The sequence below is a fragment of the Cavia porcellus genome, unplaced genomic scaffold, assembly GCF_034190915.1.
Source record: "Cavia porcellus strain 051 isolate PalLab524CR breed Dunkin Hartley unplaced genomic scaffold, mCavPor4.1 scaffold_2, whole genome shotgun sequence".
Classification (NCBI taxonomy): Eukaryota; Metazoa; Chordata; class Mammalia; order Rodentia; family Caviidae; genus Cavia; species Cavia porcellus.
Genome location: NW_026947485.1, coordinates 129,549,276 through 129,573,703, shown reverse-complemented (window position 1 = coordinate 129,573,703; position 24,428 = coordinate 129,549,276). Strand labels below are relative to the sequence as shown.

Genomic DNA, 24,428 nt, shown 5'->3' with positions numbered 1-24,428 from the left:
CTATCTGAAACTACATGAGACTTTAGGGGCACATGTAGACCAAAACCAGAATGTTAATTCTACTCTTGGCCCACTGAAGACTCATGCATATCCCCTTTTGCAAAAGGCACTTAGGTCACCTCCAAGAGTTGCTAAAGTCCTAACAGTTTCAGCATTGCTGAAAAGGCCAAGTCCCAAGTATCCTCTGGATTATAAGGCAAACACAGCTATGAGCCCCTGTACAAATGAAAAGAAAGTTAAACACTTCCAATATGGCATAGGGTAAACATTTCTGTTCCAAAATTCATGAACTGGGGATACAAGTGAATGGGATGAAAACAAGTCCAAAATGCAGCAGGATAAACATTAAGTCTTGAAGTTTCATGTGAAGCATCCGAGGAAGTCTGTGGCAAACTATGAACGCCAAAGGGCTTGGGTGGCTCCACTCTTATGGTACTTCCAGTGGTTGTAGTTCTCATGGCTTCTCTCTTAGGCCTGCTTTTCTCCCCCTTGCAGCTTGCCTTAGATGATCCACATTCCTGGCTTTTCCAAACTTCTAGGGTCTCCACTGCACCTTTGGCTTCACATTTACAGGTTCACCCACTGCCCTCTCAAGGACACACTGCATGGGCTCCCAAGTCTTTTTTTTGAAATCTGAGTAGAAGCCTTCTTAGTCCCACAATTCTTATATTCTGCATGCCCCTGTATTCAATGCCATGTAGATGATGCGAAGGTCTGCTGCCAGCTGTAGGAATAACCAGGTTTTCTTCTCCCTTAGTTGTAGGGGTCAAGTACCTTAGATCATTGAGCACTCTAAATCTAATTCTAAAGAACAAATTCTTGATGCAGCTGCCAATCTTGAACATGGTGTTTTGTAGTTTTGAGGCTGCAAAAGGTGGGTTTCCTGCAGCTTCTTGTGATGCCCTCAGACTACCTTTTCTATTCTCTTGTTCCTTCTTAACAATCAAGATCTCCTGTGCTGTTTCTTTGTAGTCCACAGCTTTACTGGAGACTACTTTCTGACCAAACTCACAATGTTTTAAATAATGCTTCTGGGCCCTCTGCTCTTGATTCTCAACATAAATCTGGCTAAAACTCCCAAGAGTAGCCGTGTCGCCACCTCAATATTTAACCTTGAAATTTCTTCTGCCAGGTTAATTAGTCCACTGCCTTTAATTTCAGTCTCAGACAGAGTCTTTGGACATGAGCAAGATGAGGTTTCTGTCAAAACATAACATATGTCATCTGGAGTCCAGTAGCTAATGCAGTCCTTATTCTCAGAGAAATCTCCTGAGCCTGTACTTTATCCGTAGGATTTCTGTCAGCCTTCTTGTCTTTGGAGCTCTGACTAGAATCTTCCATACAGAACAGTCCAAGGTATTATAGCTGTGCTCTTTTGGCATCTCCAAACCTTTACAATCTCTCCCCACAAGCCATTTTCAAAGGCCCCTGAACCACATAGACAGGTACAGTCACATTAACAGTCCCACTGCTGATACCAAATTCTGTTTTAGTTACTTTTCTCTTGTTGTTGAGACAAACTATCCAATACCCAAAGTTAAAGAGGAAAAAATTTATTAGGTCACAGTTTGTAGAAGTTTCAGTCTGTACTTACCTGGCTCCCAGGCAGGGTGCTGTGGCAGAGGGGCAACTGTTAATGGTGGCAGAGACAGCAAAAACAACAAGAGCAAAATGGGGGAGACAACCATCTTTCTGCCCCTTTTATCTTATCCAAACTGCTGGAATTAGGGCAATGCCAATCCAATCACTGGACTGGTCCTGCAGTCACTCACCCTTGATTCCAGCACCCTAATCCCAGCATTGCACTATAAATCAATCACAAATTCTAAAGTCAGTTACCTCTGAAAAAGGCCCACTAATACTACATGAGGCTTTGGAGGGACATCTAGACCAAAACCATAACATAAGAAGACTTGTGTATTTGATGCCTAGATTTGATGAAGAGTGAACAGTTGTATAGAAACCTAGTGGAAATTTAGCAAGGCCTGTTTGATTAGGGTTCCCTTTGTGCCTTCAGGGATTAGAACTTCTTTACTGGCACATGGAGGGAACCTGAAGTGAGGTATTTTTGCCCTTCTTTAGAGAAAAGTCACATAATTCTGTATGGCCTGATTCAGGTGAAAGTAGCCAAGAGGAGGCCAGAGACACCTTCTCATCTATCTCATTTTCTTAGATGGCAAAGTGCCATGTTTTGGTGGGTCCTGAACCTGATCAGGCCTAATTTGTGAAGCAGGTTAAAATAATATAACTAGAAATGCAGCTTCTTAAAAAGAAAAAGGGACTATCAGAATGAAAGATAGCTCTAGAATATCCCAATAGTCCAGAAAATTAAAAGCTATACCAAAATACCATAGATGAGCCCTTGACAATGGTGTTTGTTTTTCCCGGGTTTCTGGGGCATAGAATTTAAAAACATCTAGAATCTCCTGAGATCACTCTCCAGCCAGACCTTACTAGATGACAAATGAGGTTCCAAACAGAAATTAATTTGAATATTTGAGGTAAAAAGAAATAACGAGCCTATCAAAGTGGATAGTTATGGAGAATTTTAAAAAACGCCAGAGTAGTTTAGGTTTAACACACTTTCTAGAGAGAATTTTGATTAAAAGAAGAGATAAAGAAAATCTAAACCATACATACAGTGCTGGAAACAGAGAACAAAGGACATCATAGGAGGAAAATGGCAAGATCAGAGCCACAATTGGCTCATTTGGAACCTTCTTCATTAAAGGGGTCTTTGAGTTTTTAGGACAAGAGAATTGCTTAGCTGGAGTAAATCCTTGAAGCAAGAAGAAGGCAAACTCATGGTTCCAGGAGAGCCACCAGGGCTCAAATGTCCCCACTCTCATTTTTGTAAATACCCTTTTCTCCAGCATCGTCCTGCACTTCACTTTCACATTGTCTATGCTAATTCTGTGCTGTAAGAGCAGACCAAATGCTTCTCAAAATGTAATGTACGGATCTTTTATCTGGTTCTTTGTGGAAAACATTTGCCAGATCAAGTTTTAGATGATAGCAAGGAAGAGCTTACCAGAAGAGATATGTCACAAAGTCACCCTGAAACCAGAGAGCATGGCCAGGAGGAAGTCAAGAGAAAAGAGAGCTTCAAAGGGGTTGGTGAAGGGCTTGCTTTGGCAGCACATACACTTTTTAAAGTCAGTGAGAAGAATTCTGTGAGTATGTAGAAGGTGAAGCTTGGAGCATAAAAAGGCTTTGAATGTTATGATCAGAATGTAATTCTACATCAATCAAAATATAACCAAAAATACTCAAGAGATCTATTTCTGTCTTCCTCATTTCCTTCTTTTTACTTTCTTCTTTAGTTTTATAGTATTAACCAGGTAGCACTATTCTAGCACTATCTTCTGTTAGCAGATACTGAAAGATAATTGATAGGCATAAAAAATGTACATCATAATCCAGGCACAGGGGCAAGCGCCTATATTCCTGGCACTGTGGGAGTCTGAGTTGGGAGGATCACAAGTTTGAGCCCAGCCTGGGCAATTTAACAACTTAATTGAGACTGTGTCAGACATAAGTAAATAAACAAATAAGTAGGGCTGGGAATGCAAAAGAATGTGGCTCAGTAATAAGGCCGTGGGTTCAAATCTCCAGTACTACAAAAAAATTTAAAAGCCATATAATAAAATATTGCTTAGAGATATAATCAAATAAAATATGTAAACACATAGAATGCCATGTAAAGTTACAATTATCACATTAAAAGCATAACACAATACATTACCACATACCAAATATCTGGTCTGGTACAAGTGCTTTGCATTCAAAGGTTTCCAAGCACACTTTGAGAAATCTGAGATTATATTGCCATGCAAGCAGCATAGATCGACTCTTACTATTTCTGTAAAATTGGCACAAGTTACTTAATGTCTCTCCATTTTACTTATCTCCAAAATTGGGAATAGGTTACATAGGGCATTTCAAGAATGAAATGAGATGCAAAGCAGCTTATGGAACATTAAGCATACCTTAAATACTTTGTGAATTAAGCTTCATTTTAATGGACATGATCTAAATATCAACTCATGAATTCAGTTGTACAAGAAATATCAAAATGTGTGGTCTTCAATTCTGGGGATCCTGAATCCTGTGCTCCTCAGCACATAACCCTACACATCCTAGGGAGCCCCACTGTTAACCTCTGGGTGCCACAGAGGCCTCTGGGGTGCTTATTGACCATGGTCCCCTTATCACCTAGCTGACTGCAGTGGTACTCTTTATGCTGCCTTTGGGTCCCTGCAAGGGCTGCTGTCATTTTGGCTCGAAACTTTTGATGAAACCAGGAGCCCGTGTCAGGGAATTCCCTTCTTGCCTCAACCTGACTCGGCTTCTCCATGCAGCCAGTGAGAAGGCAGGTGCTCTTCCTCGCCCACCTATGTGTTTCTCTCCCCAGCCTACCACCTCTTCTATTGGAGCCATGCAATTCTCACTGCCAGGACACGTAGGACTCCCCTGGGAATCACACAGTAGTGCCAGTGTTTTGCTTTTTATGGACTACCAGAATGGTTGTTTTATGTAGTTCAAGCAAATAACTATTCAATAGATTGAGCTTCTCTTCTTTCTCAAGTCTAGGAAGGCAAATGACTTTAGTCTATTTGTGCTTTGCAAGTAGCAGAAATCCCTGAGGCAAGTAAGCAAAAATAGACTCTTAGTCTAAGGCAAAGAAAGATAGAGGGAGAAAAAGAAAATAGAAGTGCATCGAGGTCATTTGACATATTAATGGAGTAGGAGATGTTACAATATTTATTATTTCATTAAGCTTTTCCTCCTCTCCACCTTTTGCCTATGTGTATTGTCATTGTGTGATCCTACCTGCCTTGGATTATTCATGTTCTGCCAGTTGTCTGGTTCATCTCCCTCCTGTCTCACGGGAAGTCTCTCCTCAGCCACACTTCCAGCAGCTGCCTATCTTCTTACCATGGCACTAACTCCATCTTCCTGCAAAGTACTCTCATTTCAACCTTGTTGTGCTGCTAAACTGCTTCTCAAAGTCTTGGCTGACACATAGTCTTCCCTGAGAAAAATATAGAGTATCGTTCTCTGCATTTCTATAGCTTCTTATACTTGAGCACTTAGATTAAGTGATAAATTAGTTCATCAACCAGACTAAGACACTGTGATGGTTTGGGTGAAGTGCCAACTTGATTGATTTTGAAATACAACAGGGGGATTGGTGGAGCACAGTGTTGGGTGTGTCCAGATGGGCCATGGAGGTGTGACCTTGAGTGCTATGTGTGGTCCTTGGCTTCTTCCTCTTGGGTGCTGTTCCCTGCTCTACTTTTTGGCCACCAAGAGCTAAGGAAGCTAAGCATCTTTGTCTGCCACAGCCTTTCTCAGGATGTCCCTGCTTTGGAGCCTGCTGAACATGGATTGAATCTCCCAAAACCATGAGCCAAATTAAATCCCTCTTCATTTAAATTTGAGGTTTTGCACATTATGTTCAGCACTAAGAAAGTCAATATAGATACTTTTAGGAGTGAAAAAAGATGCTACTAGTTCCTATGCCAGGACAACAGACATAAGACAGTACTACTCTAGAAAGCCAGGATGAATGGTCACTTATTCTTGCATTGCTGTAATGACTGTTTCCTTACCACACTTCCCCCAGCAAAACATACACATTTACAGTCAGTGAATCCCAGGAAGGTGAAGACTGTAGCATGTGGTATAATCTTTGATACCTAGTAAGAAGTCAATCAGTTAATTAAGAGGTTAAAGCATGGGAATTTTATTAGAGGAGAATTTCCTAGAGACATTTTTTTGTTGTTGTTGCATAGGCAAGAGAAAGAGACAGAGGCAGTGACAGAGACAGAGAGAGAGGAGAACACATTTGAAAGAAACAGCAAATAAACACTTTCAGATGAAATAGAGGTTTGGGGACTAGAGCATAATTTCAAAAATTTTGTGGAAATTCTTGATGATTAGGCTAAGAAATTTTTAGCAAAGTGAAGTCATGGACAGGCTTACACATAAGGATGACAAAGGTAACTGACTATTGCATGTAATATGAACTGGAGAGAGGAGAAGTTAGAATTGCAGAGGACATTTAGATAAAAAAGATGGAATTATGGGCTCCTGTCTTAGAAACATTTGTTATTTAATGTTTTAAACTTGATCATAGATTACAACTCCAAAATGCAAATGAGAAAAATCCAAATTAGCTTGGTTTAAGCAAAAAGAGAAATTTATAACTGAAATCAATAGACAGTACTGGGATCCTCATGTAGTGTCACCTCGTCAGGAATCGTCTCTCCTGCTCTTGTTTCTGTTTCTTACTGTATCAGATCTATTTTTAGTCAAATTCATTCCAAAATGGCATTAGCAATTTCCAGCCCACTTCCTACCAGCTCTGCAAACCCTAGTAAAGGAAAACACTGCTCTACCAATTATCCCAGCAAACGTCCTGAAGAAGTTTCTCATTGGTTATCTACCCACCCTGGAACAGATCATGTTGTTGGGAGGTGTCAGTCTGATACATGTTATATCATCCCTTGGTTTCATGCACAGTTTTCTTTGTCTAAACTAAAGAAACTGGAAGAAGCAGTATAGGACAGAACAAGAAAGAGTAGCCAGGAGGGAGGTACACAGGGCAGGAGATAACTAGCTAAAGAAAAATAACTTGTTTGAAATAGCTATTGGGGAGCAAAACTGATAAATGCTTTCTTGTAAAAAATGTGTAGTGCCAGTTTTAATTTTTAGGTAATCATGAGCTCCTCTATGTCATTAAAGTCAAATTCCAGAGATAAAATTATTGAGAGGAAACAACGCTGATGAGTTTCCAAATGAACAAGAATAATGAACTCATTCTAAGATTCTAGGTTATACAAGATATTTAAAATGCATAAAATGAACTGATATTGTCATTAATTCAATAAATATTTTGCTTATTATGATAATGTTCATTATTCAAATAAAATAGCAATGATTATTTTACCTTTCAATCTATCTCGCAGATTTATAGTGTATGAACTTCTGAAATTGATTTTTAAAGAAGCCACCATGGAGCCAGAGAAAGGTTGAATGAGTATTAAAATAGCCCTAGTTTTGTGAAATGCCTTATATAGTTTTATCAAGAAACTAATTGGAAGAGAAATTTATTTATTCTACAATGATAGAGTCATGGGTTTGAGAAACAGTCATAAATTTGTTTGCAGAATTAACAGCATAATTACAAGAATACTGAAAATGTGACTTTTTTCATAACACTATTTTAGTTTTCAGAACTATTTTAAAAATAATTTCTACAATGAATGTTTATAGTTTTTAAAAACAAAACTATGATACAAACAAATAGTTTTTCTTAAGAGGAGAAAGAATTCTGACATGCAGAAAAACATTTTGAAGCAATGTTATTGTGGTCTTTCTCACATTTTTTATTTTACTCATAAATATTCCTGTGTATCTCAGCAACAATAATAAGTTAAATGGACAATTAATCTGTAAATGTGATATTTCTCTTATTATGGGTATTAGTTACTTTTCTGTTGATGTTGCAGCAAATACTTTACACTCAAAATTAAAGGGAAGGATTATTTAGCTCACAGTTTGTGGAGGTTTCAGTCCATAATTGATTGGCTCCAATGCAGGGTGGCACATGCAGAGCTGCAACAATTCATGGTAGCAGAAGACAGCAAAAGCAACAAGAGAGCAGGGGGACAGAGAGAGAGGGGAAGAGAGAGAGAGAGAGAGAGAGAGAGAGAGAGAGAGAGAGAGAGAGAGAGACTCTGTCTCTCATATTGTATCCAGTCTATCAGGATTAGGACAGTGTCAACCCAATCAGTGAACTGATCCAGCAGTCACCTCCTTAATTTCACCACCCTTAATCTCAGCATTGCACTGTAAATAAATCATAGTCTCTAAATTCTGCCATTTCTGAAAAAAGTCTATGACTGCATGAGGCTTTGAGGGAAGATCTAGACACAAACCATAGCAATCCACCCCTAGCCCTCAAAAGATTCATGCACATCGCTTTATGCAAAAGGCATTTAGTTCACCTGCATGAATTGCCAGAGTCCAAATAGTATTAGCATTGCTGAAAAGGCCAAGTCCCAAGTATCCTCTGAGTTCTAACGCAAACTCTTAGCTCTGAGCCCCTGTACAAATGAAAGTTAAACGCTTCCAAAGTTCAATGATACAAGGTAATATTTCCATTCCAAAAGTTGCAAATGGGGATGCAAAGGAATGAGACCAAATCAAGTCCCAAATCCAGCAGGACAAACATTAAATCCTGTAGTTCCATATACAGCATCTGAGGAAGTCTATGGCAAGCTTTGAACTCCAAAGAGTTTGGGTGGCTCCATTCTTATGGTTATAGCTCTCATGGCTTCTCTCTTGGGGCCATTCTAATCCCTCTTGGCAGTTTTCTTCAGACAATCTGTGTTTGGCTTCTCCAAACTTCTGGGGTCTGCATTGCACCTTTGCTTTCACATTCATAGCTTCACACACTGCCTTCTCAGGGGCACACTGTCTGGCCTCTCAGGATTTTTTTCTGATACTATGGTGGAAGCTTTCCTGACCTCACAACTCTTGCATTCTGCATGTGCCTAAAATCAGTGCCATGTGGATGATATGAAGGTCTGCTGCCAGCTGGAGCAATAGCCAGGCTTCCTTCTCTCTTCGCCGTAGGAGTCAAGTGTCTGAATCACTGAGCACTCTGAATTCCCCTCTGAGGGACAAATTCTCTGTACCACTGCCATTCTGAAATATAGTGCTCTGAGGCTTTCTTCCCAAAGAAGAAGTTCTGCAAAGGGTAAAGTCCTGCTGCTTCTTGTGATGCCTTTAGGCAATCTTTTCTTCAATCCCATTTATTGTCAAGATCTCCTCTGCTCTATCTCTGCAGTCCAGTTTTACTAGAACTTACTTTCTGACAAAATTTACAATGTTTTGAATCACGATGCTGGGTTTGATATTGATTCTCAACATAGATCTGACTAAATGTTCCCAACAGTAGCCATGCCACTGCCTGGATGTTTCATGTTTGAAATTTCTTCTGCCAGGTTAATTAGTCTGCTACTCATAATCTGAGTGTCAGTCATAGTTTCTGGGCATCTGTAATACTTTCATTCTCTTGAATGGTTTTATACTATTTTGTTATGTTTGATACTATCGTATATGAAGTTATGCTCAACTATTTCAAAGAGAAAGACATTATGGTAGTTACTGTTAATTATGGGCTGTCTTGTGGTGAAATCCTGTGTTGCTTACATTGTTCTGATCTGATCTGTTTTTTTTATGTCCTCTTTTGTCAAAATAAAAATAAATCTCTTTAAAATAAAAAATAAAAATAAATTTTAAAAAAAAAGTTTCTGGGCATGAGAAAAATGCAGACAAACTTTCTGCCAAGCCATAACACATATCATTGGAGTCCAACAACCAATGCAGCCCTTCTTCCCAGCAGAAATCTTCCAAGCCTGTCTTTACTGAAAGAATTTCTATCAGCCTTCTAGTCTTCTGAGCTGGCCAGAATCTCTTACACAGACCACCCTAAGGTGTTAGAGCTCTCTTTTTAGAGTTGGCATCTCTGAAGCTTTTCAGTCTCTTCCCACAAGATATTACAAAGGCTTCAGAATGACATGATTGAGTATAGTAACATTAACAACCCCCACTGTTGATACCAAATTCTGTTTTAGTTGCTTTTCTCTTATTGTTGAGACAAAAATACCCAACATCCAAAGTGAAAGAGGGAAAGGTTTATTTATCTCACAGTGTAAACTGTGAACCTCTATAAAGAGGTTTAACCCAAAGCAGGGTGGCATATGGCAGAGGACCAACATTTTATCTCAGTAAAAGATAGCAAAAGCAACCAGAGAGAAGAGAGAGACAAAGCTTCTTTCTGTCCCTTATATATATATTTTTTAATTTTATTTAAGGAGAAAAGAAAAAAAAAGCAGGGAAAGGGTACAAGTTATACAGATTTACAGAAAAAAAATGAACAGTAGGAAATCACTAGTTAATGGATTACATATTGTCATCTTAGAAATAATTGTTCAAGTCACAAAATTAAAGCTTGTAAAGTGGACATTCCATCAATGATACTGCAAATAGTTCTGTTCATTGATCCAATAAAACTCTGTGATATCATTTTCTATCTTATACATTTAAATATACATGCAGTTATATAGTTTGGAGCACTTTCTTTTCCTCTCTTTTGTACCATGACTATTACTCATTTTGGGTTTCATTGCTCCCACGGTTCTTATTACTTTTTTGGAAGAGAGTAAAACCAAATGTGACATAACAGAACAGAATCGGTCAAGTCAAAAGGGTGGACATAATAGATAATGTAAAAACATAATACAAGGTGATCAACAATGGTTACCATAATGCCTCCCGCTATCTCTAATAGAATTGCCTATATCGTTAGTTATAATACAATTGAACAAAACAGTAAAGAATAAAACCGACAAAACCAAAACATTGGAGACATTGTAGGTCTTCAAAAGTAGATAAAAGTCAACAAGAATGGGCGTCATAATGAATCTCATTATCTTCACAGCTGATGCCTAAACTTTCGAACCTGATACTATCCAGCAAAACAGAATAGGGGAACATCAGTTAAAAACCAGATGGTGAGAGTAATACAGGGCTTTAAATCAAGGTAATAAAAAGTCAAAGTGGGTTACTATAATATATCCTGCTATTTTTTTCCTTTAATTAAAAGGATAAAGATAAAAAAGTAAATAATGGAGTGGAGATTGAGATAAAAGAGGGCATAACAACGAAACAGCGCAGATCAAAACATAACCATTTAAGCAGAGTAGTGTTTCACCACCAGATAATCCTAACCTAAAAGTAGTTACCATATTGTCTCTTTCTTTGAAATCCTTGAGTACAACTTCGTATACTGTAGCATTAAGTATATCAAAACAATGTAAAACCATTCAAGAGAATGACAGCATTACAGAGTATTTAGAATCGACTAACAGAAAATGAACAATGGTTTCTGTATAATCTCCTTGTCTTTAAAAGGTTTTTGCTTATACTGTCGTACATAATAAAATCCAATAAGATACAGCCTATTTAGACCATTGGAGACAGGACAAAAGCTAGATGAGACTTCAAAACAAGATGATACTAAATCAGTATTACCTATTAAGATGTCATTTTCTCCAAAATAGCTGTTCCTATCATCCAATCTTCTCTGCCTCATTTCTGTTGAGCTCTTTTTCTGTCAGTAGCTGTCAGTTTGTCTTCTTCTTTTTGTTCTCTGCTCCATTCGTTGTGGCCTCTCTGCCATTATTTCTGGATTCTTTGTATTTTTCTTTTTTTAGAATATCCTGCAATACTCTCTGTAGAGTTGAATTGGTGGTTGCAAATTCCCCCAGTTCCTCTTTATCCTGGAAGCACCTTGTTTTTCCATCAATTTCCAGGGACAGTTGTGCAGGATATCTCAATCTTGGCTGGAGATTATTATCTTTCAAAGCTTGAATTATTTCCCCCCATGCTCTTCGTGATTTGATGGTTTGTGCAGAGAAATCTGCTGTAATTCTGATGGGTGTTCCCTTGTAAGTGGTCTGTTTCTTGTCTCTGACAGCTTTTAATATTCTGTTCTTGTATTGAATTTCTGGAATTTTGATTATTATATGCCTGGGTGTAGCTCTGTTTGGGTTGTAGGTAGCTGGGGTCCTGTATGCCTCATACATCTGAGTATCTTTACCTTTTGCTAAATTAGGAAAATTCTCCTGGATTATTTCTGTGAGTAGCTTTTGTAGTTCACTTGTTTGTGTCCCTACTTCTTCTTTTATGTTCTTAATCCTTAAGTTATGGATCCTCTTATCATCTTCTTGTCTTTGTATTATTGCTGTTTGTTTCTTTGTTATTTTTAAGAAGTTTTTCATTTCATTCTCCCATATTACAAGTCTGCCCTCCAGTTTAGATAGTCTGTCCTTAGTTTCTTTCAAGCTGTTATGCCAGTCTTCGATAGACTTCTTAGTATCTTGGTAGTCCCTTTGAACCTGCTTCACGTATTCTATGCTTTCTCTGTTTTCTCCATCAAACAATTCTCCCCTTTTTTTCTGTTCTTCCATTCCACCACCTGTTTTTTCTTGGGTGGTACTTAGCATTTCTCTAACTATTCTGCATACTTCTAGTTTCAGGTCGTTGATAACCTCATTCCTGAATTGGTCTATGAGGCTCTCTATATGGCGCCTTATGTGTATTGGTGCGGTGTCTGCTATTGCCTGTTTCTCAGAATTGGGGGCCAAGGAGCCTTTCTTGTTGCTGCCTCTTCCCATGCTGCCTCTTCTTCTCTGTTCCTTATATATGCAAGCTTATATAAGAGGCCCAGCTTCTCTCCCAGTCAGCCACAGCCTGATCGAATTGCGCCAGTTAGGTGTTCCCGCTCACCGCTGCGCACCAGGGAGTTACGGACCAGGCAGCCTACGCGTCTCCCCTCCCGGCCACCATCAGGCTCTGGGATCTGGGTTGGGACAGCCTACCAGGTCCGCCAGCAGCGTCACACAGGCCAGGCACTTCACCAATCCAGCCCGAGAGGGGGATGTGTGGCTGGAGTCGCCACTGTGCCCTGCTCACGCAGGACTGCTCGGGCCCAGAAAGTCCTCTGCTGGAGTCAAACTGTGGTAGAGTGTCAGTTTCTCTCACTCACCTCACCACAAGTCAGTGCACGCCTCCCTGCCGTTCGCAGATTGCCGTTCTCAGAGCTTCTGCGCGTCTCTCCCCTTGCCGAGCCACTGTAGAGGCAGCCAGCCGCCGCGCGGTGGGAAACCCAAATCGCGGCTTACAATGGCGCGGGGTCCAGCCTCCACACCGAGGCTTTTCTGCTCCTGTTTTAGCACCAGGACTGCATTCCAAGTTGGTTTCTCTCAGCCCAGTTCGTTCCTGAGTCAGCAGAGCATATCTCCACCTGCTTATGTCTCCTTAGTCCGCACCATTCCTGGCTTCTGAGCCGAGTCTTTCAGAGAGCCTCCGGTAGTTGCTGTTATCTGTCCGCCATGTTCTCCCGGAAGTTCCTGTCCCTTATATTGTATCCAGTCTATCAGGATTAGGGTGGTGCCAATCCAATCAGTAGACTGATCCTGCAATCACCCACCTTTAATCCCAGCACTCTTAATCTCAGCACTGCGTATAAATCAGTCTTAAACTCTAGATTCAACTATCTCTGAAAAAACTGTATGACGCAGCATGAGGGTTTAAGGGGACATCTAGACACAAACCATAACATTATGCAAACATTAGTCTAATACAATTCACAGCATTATGCTAGGGTAAGTGATTAGAATTCAAACATATTCACTAATGCCTATTTTATTATTTTTAAGAACATACGTTTCATGAAGAAGTTTCTGACACAGAAAACAATCTGAGCCAAGGATTCAGCTTGGTGGAAGCCATCTTTAATGTACTGTACCACTGTAATTATTCTCCACAAATATTTGGAAATGTTTTTGTGAGTTATATGGAAGAAGAACGATTATGGGACTTCTTATATAACATTCCAGGTATGTGAAATTTGCTATTTGTAAATGAAATGCTTTATAAATACTTAAAATATCTTTAAAGATATTTTAAAACTTTCACTGATACTGGGTTTCTGCATCTGTTTTTTGTAAAATTTCCTCTTATATCTTTTAATTACAAAGATTTCTGTTGTAACCATCAACCATTAGTTTCTGTCAAACTAATATTTTTGGATGAATTATACTTGCAGGAAGTTGAATAGAAAAAATGTGTGATGAAGTCTTAGGTAGTGTTCTATCACAAAGATTTAACTTTTGCATTAGATTACATTTTTTTAACTTATAAGATGTTACCAAGATATGAAAAATCTTTTGTGATTCTGTACCACATTTTTTTAAACAAACTGATGAAACAAACTGTTGGTCATTTTCCCCTGATATATACTGCATTTATTATCCTGGTAATGGTACCTTTTTTATTCAAGACAAGCATGTTATATGGTTCCTTTAGTGGCAGTATGTTTTCTCCATCTATATGGTTCTTCAGCTTTCAGCTAGAGACAATGTGAAGGACAGAGCAGGTTGTACATCAGAATAGGAGGTACTGATGTGATACCCTATCTTCAGGCCAGGCAAAAGTTTTCACAGTATAATCCCACAATATCTCCATATTTAATATCTTTTGGAAACCAAGGATGATAATCTAGGTGGATATTATTATCATTATCCCATTAGTCCATTAGTCATTTGCATCATTTATGTCTGGCTTGCAACTATAAGATTTCTTATATACACTCTGCTTTGGACCAGAATTTTTGTAAAATATTTCCTAGGTTCTCTGTAGAAGATCTATCTGGCAAAGAATCATCTTCATTTCTCCTAGACTTTGTGAGTATCCTCCATATAATACTTGAATACTATTTTAGTTATTTTAAAGTCATTATGTTTCATCTTCCCTTGGTCATTATCCCTGAAAATAGCAATAGATAACTCTTTGTAATGGTTTCAAAAAATCTGAATCTATCACTTACAGATCTTGTAATAGTGATCTCCTTTAAATTTTTTATCTCTTAGTTTCCAGGCATTACTTCACTACTTTCTGTTTACCCGAGGAAGGGAAGATTTCTACTTTGGAAGGCTCAATTAGAAGCTTGGGCTTCTGATGTGGTCTTTATTGAACGGAAAGAAAGCCAGTCATAAAGCCAGTCTTAAAACCAATCTTGAATGCCCTAAGCTCTGTTCAATTTTTTTAATGAGGAAAGTAATAAGAATGTATTGTTTTACCAGATTATAAAGATTTAGTGACCCGCATACTTCAACCTCTGTATCTTTCAGCTATTAAGTTCCTGGACCACTTTTGACACTCAGTACAAAACTACCTAAAATGACCTAGAATGTATGAGTGGACTTCAGGTTATGAAAAGTGAGAATAAAACTCTACTTGCTCCTAACTTGTTTCTCTTTCTTTGTGCACTAAGTAAGACTCCTCCAGGAAGCCAGATGGATCTGTAGACATAGGTTTTACCCATATTCATATAGTCTGGATTGTATGGAACCCAAAGGGGCAGAACTTCACGTTGGTGAAGCTCCCTTGGCCTTTACACAAGTCGTTTCTCCATAAACATTAATATGAGATATACCATGTTCGGTGAATATTCTCTGGCACCTGAGACCTGCGGTGGCCATGAGGGATTGTATCTTTGTCTTTTCTCTGCCGAAAGTTTCAAAAGTTTTCCTTTTCTTCTGTTACCAATCATGGTTATTTTAAAGAGCACTAATAAGATAATACAATGTGCTAACTCATAGCAAATCAATCCTTCTATTATGACTTCTGTTTCATTTGAAACTAAAAGACTTTAAAATGAAATACATCTGAGATGCATAATTATAATCTCACAATATTTGATTTTAACACTCATAGAGCCATGCTTTGGTAAGTGTAATTGACCTACCTAGAAACTGTAACATGTTGCTTAAAAACATCACTGGTGTATTTTCCTCCATCTGAAACTCGGTCAAAGATTTTACCATAGCTTAACCACAGAACATCATAGTCTTATCATTTTAAAATGAAAAGGCTAAGACAAAGTAGCCAGTATCCTCATCTTATTGCAGAGTAAACAAAGGCAGGAGACATTAACATAATCCACCTATAAATTTGGACAGAATCAGAGCAAGAAACCAGACCACTTAGCTCATAGGCTATGTTATTTTTAATGTTTTTTTTTAACTAGGCTAAATATTTTAAGCCATTTGTTTTATGAATATGAGTTCAGTAATGAAGTATACAACCTGACTGTGTAACTAAAAATCTAACACATTAGCTGTTTAGAATGAACATGAACTAGGGAAGGAAAGCAAAATTATTCCTTCTATTATGACTATATATACCTATATATATCTTCTATTGTGACTATGTATATATATATACATATATATATATCCTATTTTAAAAGAAAATAAAAGACAAATACAAAAATCCAATTGTTAAGAACCTAATGTGGACCTTGAAAAGCCAATGCAATTTATAAAAATTAGATTTGGCGGCAGTCATTGCAGAAGTAGGCTCTCAAAGTTGAGGAAACATTCTTCAGTTGGGCAAATGAAAAATATCGAAGCAGAGTGACTCATTTAGGTTTTATAGCAATGCCCAAACAGGCTTGTAAATGAGGAAAATATTGACAAAGTGGCCTGTCTGATATTATTGTAATATACTCAAGTATTATTTGCTTGGCTCCTCACTATGACATTGGCTTTACTTCAATTTTCTGGGTCAATTTTTTTAGCTCTCTCATTGCCTTTGGGAAGAAGGATTTCAATGACTTAGCTAAATTTAACAATTAAACTTTGAGATCGAAAGTTTTACTTTTTTCCTCTATTCATTTTCCTCAGCCTGATAAAAACTTTTACTAAACACTTTTCAGAATGCATGTATATGTCAAATTTTTTTTTGGTTAAAATTATAATGTTTCCTTTTTAATAGGTGCAGGGATTTTCTCTGTTACCTATATACATACCTGTACCAGAGTGTGGGTAGGTATAACATGTAAATTTTCAGAAACTGGAAGATCATTTTTGTTCTACACTCTTAAGACTTCTATTTGGCCATCCATCCAATGCTTGCATTTGTAACCTGTTTCTGAAATTCTCTATTAGATATAATTTACATACCATAAAGTTTACCCATTTCCAGTGAAAAATCCAATACATCTGACCTATGTATAAACCTGTGTGACAATGCTTCAATGAGGTTCAAACATTCCCATCACCTCAAAAGGTCCTTACATCCCACTTTGTACTCAATTCTCCTTTCAACTCCCAATCTCGAAAGATACAAATTATGTTTTATACCATGGTAGGTTATTTTTTTAAGCTACCCTAGAATCTTATATAAGTAGAAATCTATATTTCTTTTGTGTCAAACTTCTTTTTTTTTATATTATGATTTATTAATTGTTCATTTTTTCCCAGTGCTGACTAGTATCACTTAGTAGTGTTCTCTGTTTTATCCATTCATCATTTCTAACCTGCTTTACAAAATAATTGTTATTTTTATATCACCATGAATAATGTATAAGATTCTGTTTGATCCATATCCTTGTCAATACTAAGAACTGTAATTTTGATTTTGGTCCATCTAATGTATATCTAGTGATAGTTTTAATTCATATTCCTTTGATGATTAATGAAAACAAATACTTCTTCATGTGCTTAATGGCCATTTAAAAGTATTCTTTAGTAGGGTATCTGTTCAAAACATTCTCATTATTAATTGAGTTGTTTATCTCATTGAGTTGTAAAAAATTGTTTACATTCTGCACGTAAGTTCTTTTTCAGATACATGCATCAATAAAGTTTTGCCCAGTCCATGGCTTATCTTTTCATTTTCTCAGGAAGGTCTTTGCAAGAGAGATGTTTAGTGTACCCTTACTTTCCTACTTATTATCTGGCCCATCACTTTCTAGCTGATTCATCAATTTCCTTGCCTTACAAAGAAAAAAGGAGAGCCACGCCCTCCCCAGATTTCAGTTTGTTATTTCTATCATTGAAACTTTTGGAGAATCAAAGAAACTTTATATTTCTCTTGAAAATTATGTTTACATATTTTCAGAGGGCTTTTTGCTACTCTTGGCTGCCTAATTACTCCTAACTCATCAGTAAACTTTATTTCCAACAGCTGCTGATTAATCAATGAATTAACAGCATTATTTTCATACTAAAACTTTTGCTTGGCTATGCGTTTTTATTTTGGTGGTGGTGGTGGTGGTGGTGGTGGTGTGTGCGTGTGTGTGTGTGTGTGTGTGTGTGTGTGTGTGTGTTTTACTGAAACTGAACCCAGGGTCTCTGTACTGAACTGCATCTGCAACTCCCCACACCTTTGTTTGAAACATGCTCTGGTTAAGTCACTGAGTTACCCAGAATGAGTTCCAACTTGTGATTTTCTTGTTTCAGCTTCCTCAAATGCTGACTGTAGCCATATGTTACCATGCTTAGATTCCTTCCTTTTACAATGTCAGGTTAGTTTATTCTGTGTCAAATTGCCTAAAATATCTTTCTTAAAAATAGCCTGAAAAACTACCACTAAATTACTTTTTTTCTACACATTCAAAACTGTAGCAATTTTAAAATAAAAGCAATAAAGTTTTTTTGTGCCTTGCCTGATCTATTATTATCAAATTTTAAGATTATATTGATGAAAAGTTGGTAATTAGTGGCTCAAGCAAAATGTGTCGATGCATGCACTGTTTGGTTTCTCTCATTCTTAGAAATGCTGCTGCAGACAGAGGCTAATTTTCGATTTAAAACCATCATTCTGCCTCTCTCTAAGGACTTCTGATTACTGTGCTGTGAAAGAAAGCAGCAGAATCACTGCTTTCATTGATCTTTTTATGCACTTGGTCTGAAATATTGGTTATTTTCCTTTTAGGGTTTTAAATAGAGACATAGAAGGTAAAAACTAAAAAAGACCACAAATACCATCCTGTCCCCCTCCTCCTGCACTCTCTCTTCTGGCTGTATAGATCAGGGCAGGAGGGCTCCTCCTCTGGTTGCCTTATTTTTAATTGATTTGAAATATTGGTAAAGGAGAAGATGAAGCATAGATGCTTTTTATTTATTTATTTTTATTAATTTTAAAATTTTTATTAGTACATGTTGGGGGCAAAGCTCTCAGTACCTGGGTGTCCAGGACAAGGGCACTGCTTCTCATGAGTTTGGCAGAAGAAGTGTGCACAGCTCAGGGAGCTGACCCACAAAGCGATTTGACCTTCCCCTGTGATAATGTACAACGTCCCATCTGGTTCTCCACGTAACCACCAAGGTGATGCTTTGTTGAAGATTAGGTGTCTTCCTGTTCTGGATCTTACCCTCTCCTTAAATTCTCTGTAAACGTCAGCCTTCTGCAGACTGTGTAAGTAAATGTGCTGCAGGTGTCCCACTGGGAGATGGGCTCCTCCAGACCACACCGCAGCTTTCTGCACTTTGACTCTTGTGTTTTTTTTTTTTTAATTGGGAAGTGTCTGATGGATTACACTATCATACAACAAAATTATATTAAGTATGTATTTTTAGCAAGTAATTTCCTTTAAAATTTTTTATTATAAAACAAAAAAATACAAAAAACTAAGTTTCAAAACAACATAATAGGAAATTAACAATGGTTAATATATTGCATATTGTTATCTTCAAAATAGTTGCTCAGATTATAAGATTTAGGCATGAAAAAATAATCAAACAATGAAAGCACAAAGTTTTTTTATAAACTAACAGATTAGTAATATAATTATCTTGTATATAGACAGACAGACAGACAGACAGAGAGATCGGTGTTTAATCTTTTCCTTTCTTATTTCCTTTCTCTCACTCCAGTTGTTCTTTCCTTTGGAGAACTTTCCTACCCTTTCATTTTCACAATATCTATTGTACATTTGGATCCTATTTACTTTTTCAGTTTTTTTGTTAGGGAGACAATATGATGTTTATACATGCAAGCCTCATTTATTTCACTTATGAGTATGGTCTTGAGTTGCATCCATTTACTTACAAAAGCCTTAAGTTTATCCTCCTATCCTCCTCAGCTCTAAGCTGAGTAGTACTCCATTATATAAAAATGTCACATCTTTTTTGTTCAGTTGATGGGTATTTAGATTATTTCCAAGATTTGGTGATAATGATTTGTGCTGCTGTAAATCTGGTTGCACACATATTGCTGTGATATGATGTTTTCAGTTCTTCTGGGAAAACAGCCAGAAAGGAAATAGCTATATAGAATGGGGCCTCCAATTCTGGTTTTTTGAGGAATCTCTACATTCATTTCCACAGTGGTTGTATCACTCTACACTCCTACCAACAGTGGAGAGCAGTTCCATTTTCCCCATCGCCCCATCAGCATTTGCTATCGGATGATTTCTTGATGATAGCCATTCTTTCTGATGTAAGATGGAGTCTTAGTGTTGTTTTAATTTGAATTGCTCAAATTATCAATGATTTTTTTCAGGTATTTGTCTGCCATTTGTATTTCTTTATCTGAGAAGTGTGTATTCATCTCAGATGCCCATTTTGGATTGGGTCATTGAATTTTGGGAAGTCTGATTTTTTGAATTCTCAGTATGTTCTGGATAAAAGTCCTTTGACTGAGAGACAGTTAGCTATTTTTTTCCCCAATTCTGTGGATTGTCTTTTCACTCTGTTGGTGATTTCTTTGGTGTGCAAAATTTTTTTAACAAGGTGAGATCCCAGTTGATTCTTTGAAATACTGTTGTGCAGTTTGGATTTTGTTCATAAACTCTCTGCCTAACCCCATGTCTTGAGGGTTTCAACCTAGCTTTTCATCCAGTAGATTTAGTGTTTGTTTTAATATTTTTATCTCTGATCCATTTTGACTTTAGTTTAGTGCATGGTAATAGATATGTGTCTAATTTTAGTTTTCAGCATGTAGAAAGCCAGTTTTTCCTTCCTTCCAGTGAACATATTTGGCCCCTTTTTTCAAAGATAGCTGAGTATCTTTATAGTTGTGTCTGCATCTTCTAATCTATTCCACTGAGACTTAGGTCTGGGTTTTATTTGTGTGCCAGTACCATGTTGATTTTATTACAGTAGCTTTGTTGTATAATTTCAAGTCAGGGATTGCGATAACTCCTACATTGCCTTTGTTGTCCAGGACTGCCTTTGTTATTCTAGATCTCTTCTGTTTCCAAATGAATTTTAGAAATATTTTTTTTAGTTCTGTAATGTATTCTTATACTATTTTGGTTGGGATTGCGTTAAATCTGTATAATAGTTTTAGAAGTATGGTCATGTTCACAATGTTGGTTCTTTCTATCCATGAGCAAAGGATATCTATCCATCTTCTGATATCCTCTTCAATCTCCTTTTTCAAAGTACTTTAATTTTCAATATATAGATCTTTTCCATTCTTTGTTAGATTGATTCCTATATATTTCATTTTTGGCATGTTATTGTGAAAGGTTTTTCCCTAACTTTTCTCTCAGTGAGTTTGAGTACAGGAATGCTATAGATTTTTGAGTGTCAACTCTTTATGTAGCTATACTGCTGAATTTGCTTATTAACTCTAACAGCCTTTTGGTGGAGATTTTGGGGTCTTCTAGGAAGAGTATCATGTCATGTGCAAATAATGATAGTTGAACTTCTTTCTTTTATTTCTCTGTCTTGTCTAATTGCTCTGGCTAACACTCCTATATTGAATAGGAGTGGTGTTAGTGGACATTCTTCTCTTGCTCTGGATTTTAGAGAGAAAGCGTTTAGTTTCTGACTGTTTAGTATGACACTGGCTGTTGCTTCTTTTCTGCTCTTCCTCATTCTCCATTGTCCTTTCTCCAGAGTTTCAAGAGCCGCACTGGACTCAGCAAATACATGTTTGCTGCACATGCAGTTTACAATCATCTTGGCGAGTGGGTATATGTATGTGAAACAGCTTTATTCTTTTTAAAATCTCTTTCCTTCCCTCCCTTCTCCTCTAGTTGTCTTTCCCATTTTTGTTCCTCTTGATATTATTAGTCTGAGCTCATGTTTGTGGCATATACTGTTTACATTCATTGAGGTAATTAGGCTCCTGTATATGGCTTATCCTCGTCCCTTACTTTCCCTCCTCCTCTCCCTCACCTTTGGTCTTTTGGACCCCATCCCATTTGCAAGAGAGCCATCCCTTGTCTCCTTCTATTCATCCTTTGTTATTCTCTTTGTTTATACTTTGCCTTGCTCAAATGGGAGACACTATATAGCATTTAAGCTTGTGTGTCTGGTTTTTTTTCACTCAACATTATAAAATCCAGGTGCATTCATTTTGCTACAAATGCCTCAAACTTGTCCTCTTTTTTAAATTACATGATTGAATCTGAATTTTGTTTCTTCACTTGCGTTTCAGTTACTTTATGTGAAACCTGAAATTTTCTATGACAAGATATCAGTAATAAAAATATTATCCTTTTGACTTATACTTTCTCTCGCTTCTCTCCTTATGCTGATAATCAAGGATTAGCATTGTGGGCTTATAACAGTTGGTTTGGGGCTATTACTGTGTTTTTTCTGTGCTGTGTGTCTTTCAGTCTAGTTAGCCACTCTAACGTGTGACTGGGTATAACTCTGCCAGTGCTTCACCACTTGTACTCTCTCTTACCTTTTGTCTATCCCTCTTCTTTCCATTTCTCCTTTTCTTCATCTTGACCGGAATGTCTCCCTACTGCAGACATCTATAGATATTGCTTAATCCTCCCTATAATATAAACTCCTCAAGATGAATTAGGACCTCATATCAAGTAAATTATTGGCCAACTCACTCTGTAACATTGTAATTTTTCCAAAAGCCTCTTATCTTGGATATTAATAAGAAGTGACATGTACATAGTTCCTGTGCCAGTTACTGTTCAAAATAGTTAATTTTCACAAATTAGTTTATTTAATTTTCAAATAATCTTTGAGGTAAAATTATTTGCTCTATCATTTTCAATACCTGTACTTATTTTAAAGAAAAAAATGTCTTTTTACAAAAGAAAGCAGAAGTAGGTAGTTGGCTTTCTCAAATTTTGAGGTAATAAATTTTATTTAATCCTTAGCTGCAAAGGGTTTAGTCAAGATGAATAGTAATTATTCATATAAGAAGAAGGGCATCTACTAGCACCCCTTAATGAGTTCAAGTTTTGATATATCATAAAAAACATGGACAGTTCTGTCCTACACCATTTCTATGAAGCGTATGATATTGCCTACTTCATGGTGATGCTATGTTCGAAAATTAAGCTCTCAACATTTGATGTTACCAAGGACATATTTCTCCATCATGATTTTAACAATGCACCATTATTAAGGAAATGAGTCATTTGAGAAATGTTACTTGGGAACATGAGGTGCAGAAAAGCACACAATTTTTTTCTGCATTGATTCCAGTGATGGTTTCACAACTTTCTAGTCGTATTAAATGTCAAGTAAGTAGCCAAAATTTTATTGCATGTATCATGCAAATCATGTATATTCATTGTGAATAATACATACAAAGGTGGCTGGAAGGCAGGATAAAAAGGAAGGAAGGAAGGAAAAGAAGGGAGAAAAAGCAAAAGAGGGAAAAAGAAAAATACTACCTCGAACCCCATTATTGATAAATCACCATTGACATTAGACAGTACATCTTTTAACTATTTTATGTGTTTAGATATATAATTTTTAAAATAAAAATAGCATGGCAAAGTCTTTTATAACACATCTTTATTTTTTAACTACACAATATTTGGCTTTGTTGTACAGTTAATATGTCAAAGCTATTTAAATAAATCACGTGTTGAATATTTAGATAATTGTAACCTTTTATGTATCATTTACATATTCTTATTTCATTAGTATTAAGTCTTATAAAAGGGTTTGTCTCAACAGGTAAGTAAAATGTTAAAGCTTTTGATATTTTTGCCAAGTTGCCATCTAAGAAGGTCATGCAATTTATATTCCACCAGCAGAACTGAAAACTCTCAGCAAATATTGCTATTTACCATTATATTAGTAGTCATTTCTTAATTTTGGGGAAGAAGGAACTTGTTTAAATGCTTTATGAGCTGATTATTGATTATATGAATTCTGGGGTTAGAATAAGCTTTCCTTCCTTATGTCTGAAATCCATTTTGGTGAAACAAAATCCCCAATTAAGTAAGACATGCCTGATCACCAGGTTTTGCTAACTATAATATGCCACCTGATTTTAAATTCTCAGTGTGTATGGAGTCCAAGCTGGAGGTCATCCGATGCTTGCAACTGGCACTGACTGATGCCATCAAGGGTATCATACAGCCCATAATGTCTTTGATGAGCTGCAAAAGAACCTGGGAAACAAACCTGAACAACCACAGTGTTCCCAATCACTTGCTTGAGAGCATCCCAAAAGAATGGAATTATATTCCAAAAGAATCGAAAAAGAAAGAATCAGGCAAAGGTAAGTATGTTTGTTTTTCTTAAGGAAAATTTATCCTGAAGAAGCAATTCTCTAGTATATTCAATTAAGTAATAGTCTAAAAACTATATGGTTCATAAACAATACTAACCTTCCTTCCAATAAACATTTGGGACTCTTAATTTTTAAAATTATGAACCACACTAACAAGAAGAAAACTACCAATGAAAATGGCTTAAATGGTCATTTCTTTAACAAGCAATTCAGGATTTTCTGTGATATTTTCTTTTTGTGTTAGTATGCACACAGTTTTCTGATCTGATTTTAATTAATCTCCTTTAAATCTATTGTATAATCTAAGATATGTACTCTCAAGAGGATTTGTATGACATCAGTTTATTAATTATTCTTTCCTTTACAATTTTCCTCTGAAACTTTATGTATTACTTCCTTTTCTCCTGTTAACACACCAAGATATATAGATTTAGGTTTAAAAAATAGCATTCAATAGTAATGTGGTAACTGCAGTACTTTCCTGACAGGCTGTTTCATTCTACATTTAGTGTATTGCTTTTCCAGAGCAATGTATATACCAAATACAC

At 36.9% G+C, this 24,428-nt stretch overlaps 1 protein-coding gene across 3 annotated transcripts in view; it reads left to right on the top strand.

The window, feature by feature from the left end:
* Kiaa0825 (KIAA0825 ortholog) overlaps nt 1-24,428 on the top strand; it is a 383,787-nt gene that overhangs the window by 144,396 nt on the left and 214,963 nt on the right. For 2 of the 3 annotated variants that reach the window (XM_023561406.2, XM_063245350.1), the window contains 2 exons: nt 13,299-13,478; nt 23,650-23,868. In XM_023561406.2, coding sequence (XP_023417174.2) covers nt 13,299-13,478; nt 23,650-23,868 — 399 coding nt within the window. Of the gene's footprint in view, nt 1-13,298; nt 13,479-23,649; nt 23,869-24,428 lie in introns of those variants that run through there. The other variant, XM_063245351.1, reaches the window with a different exon arrangement.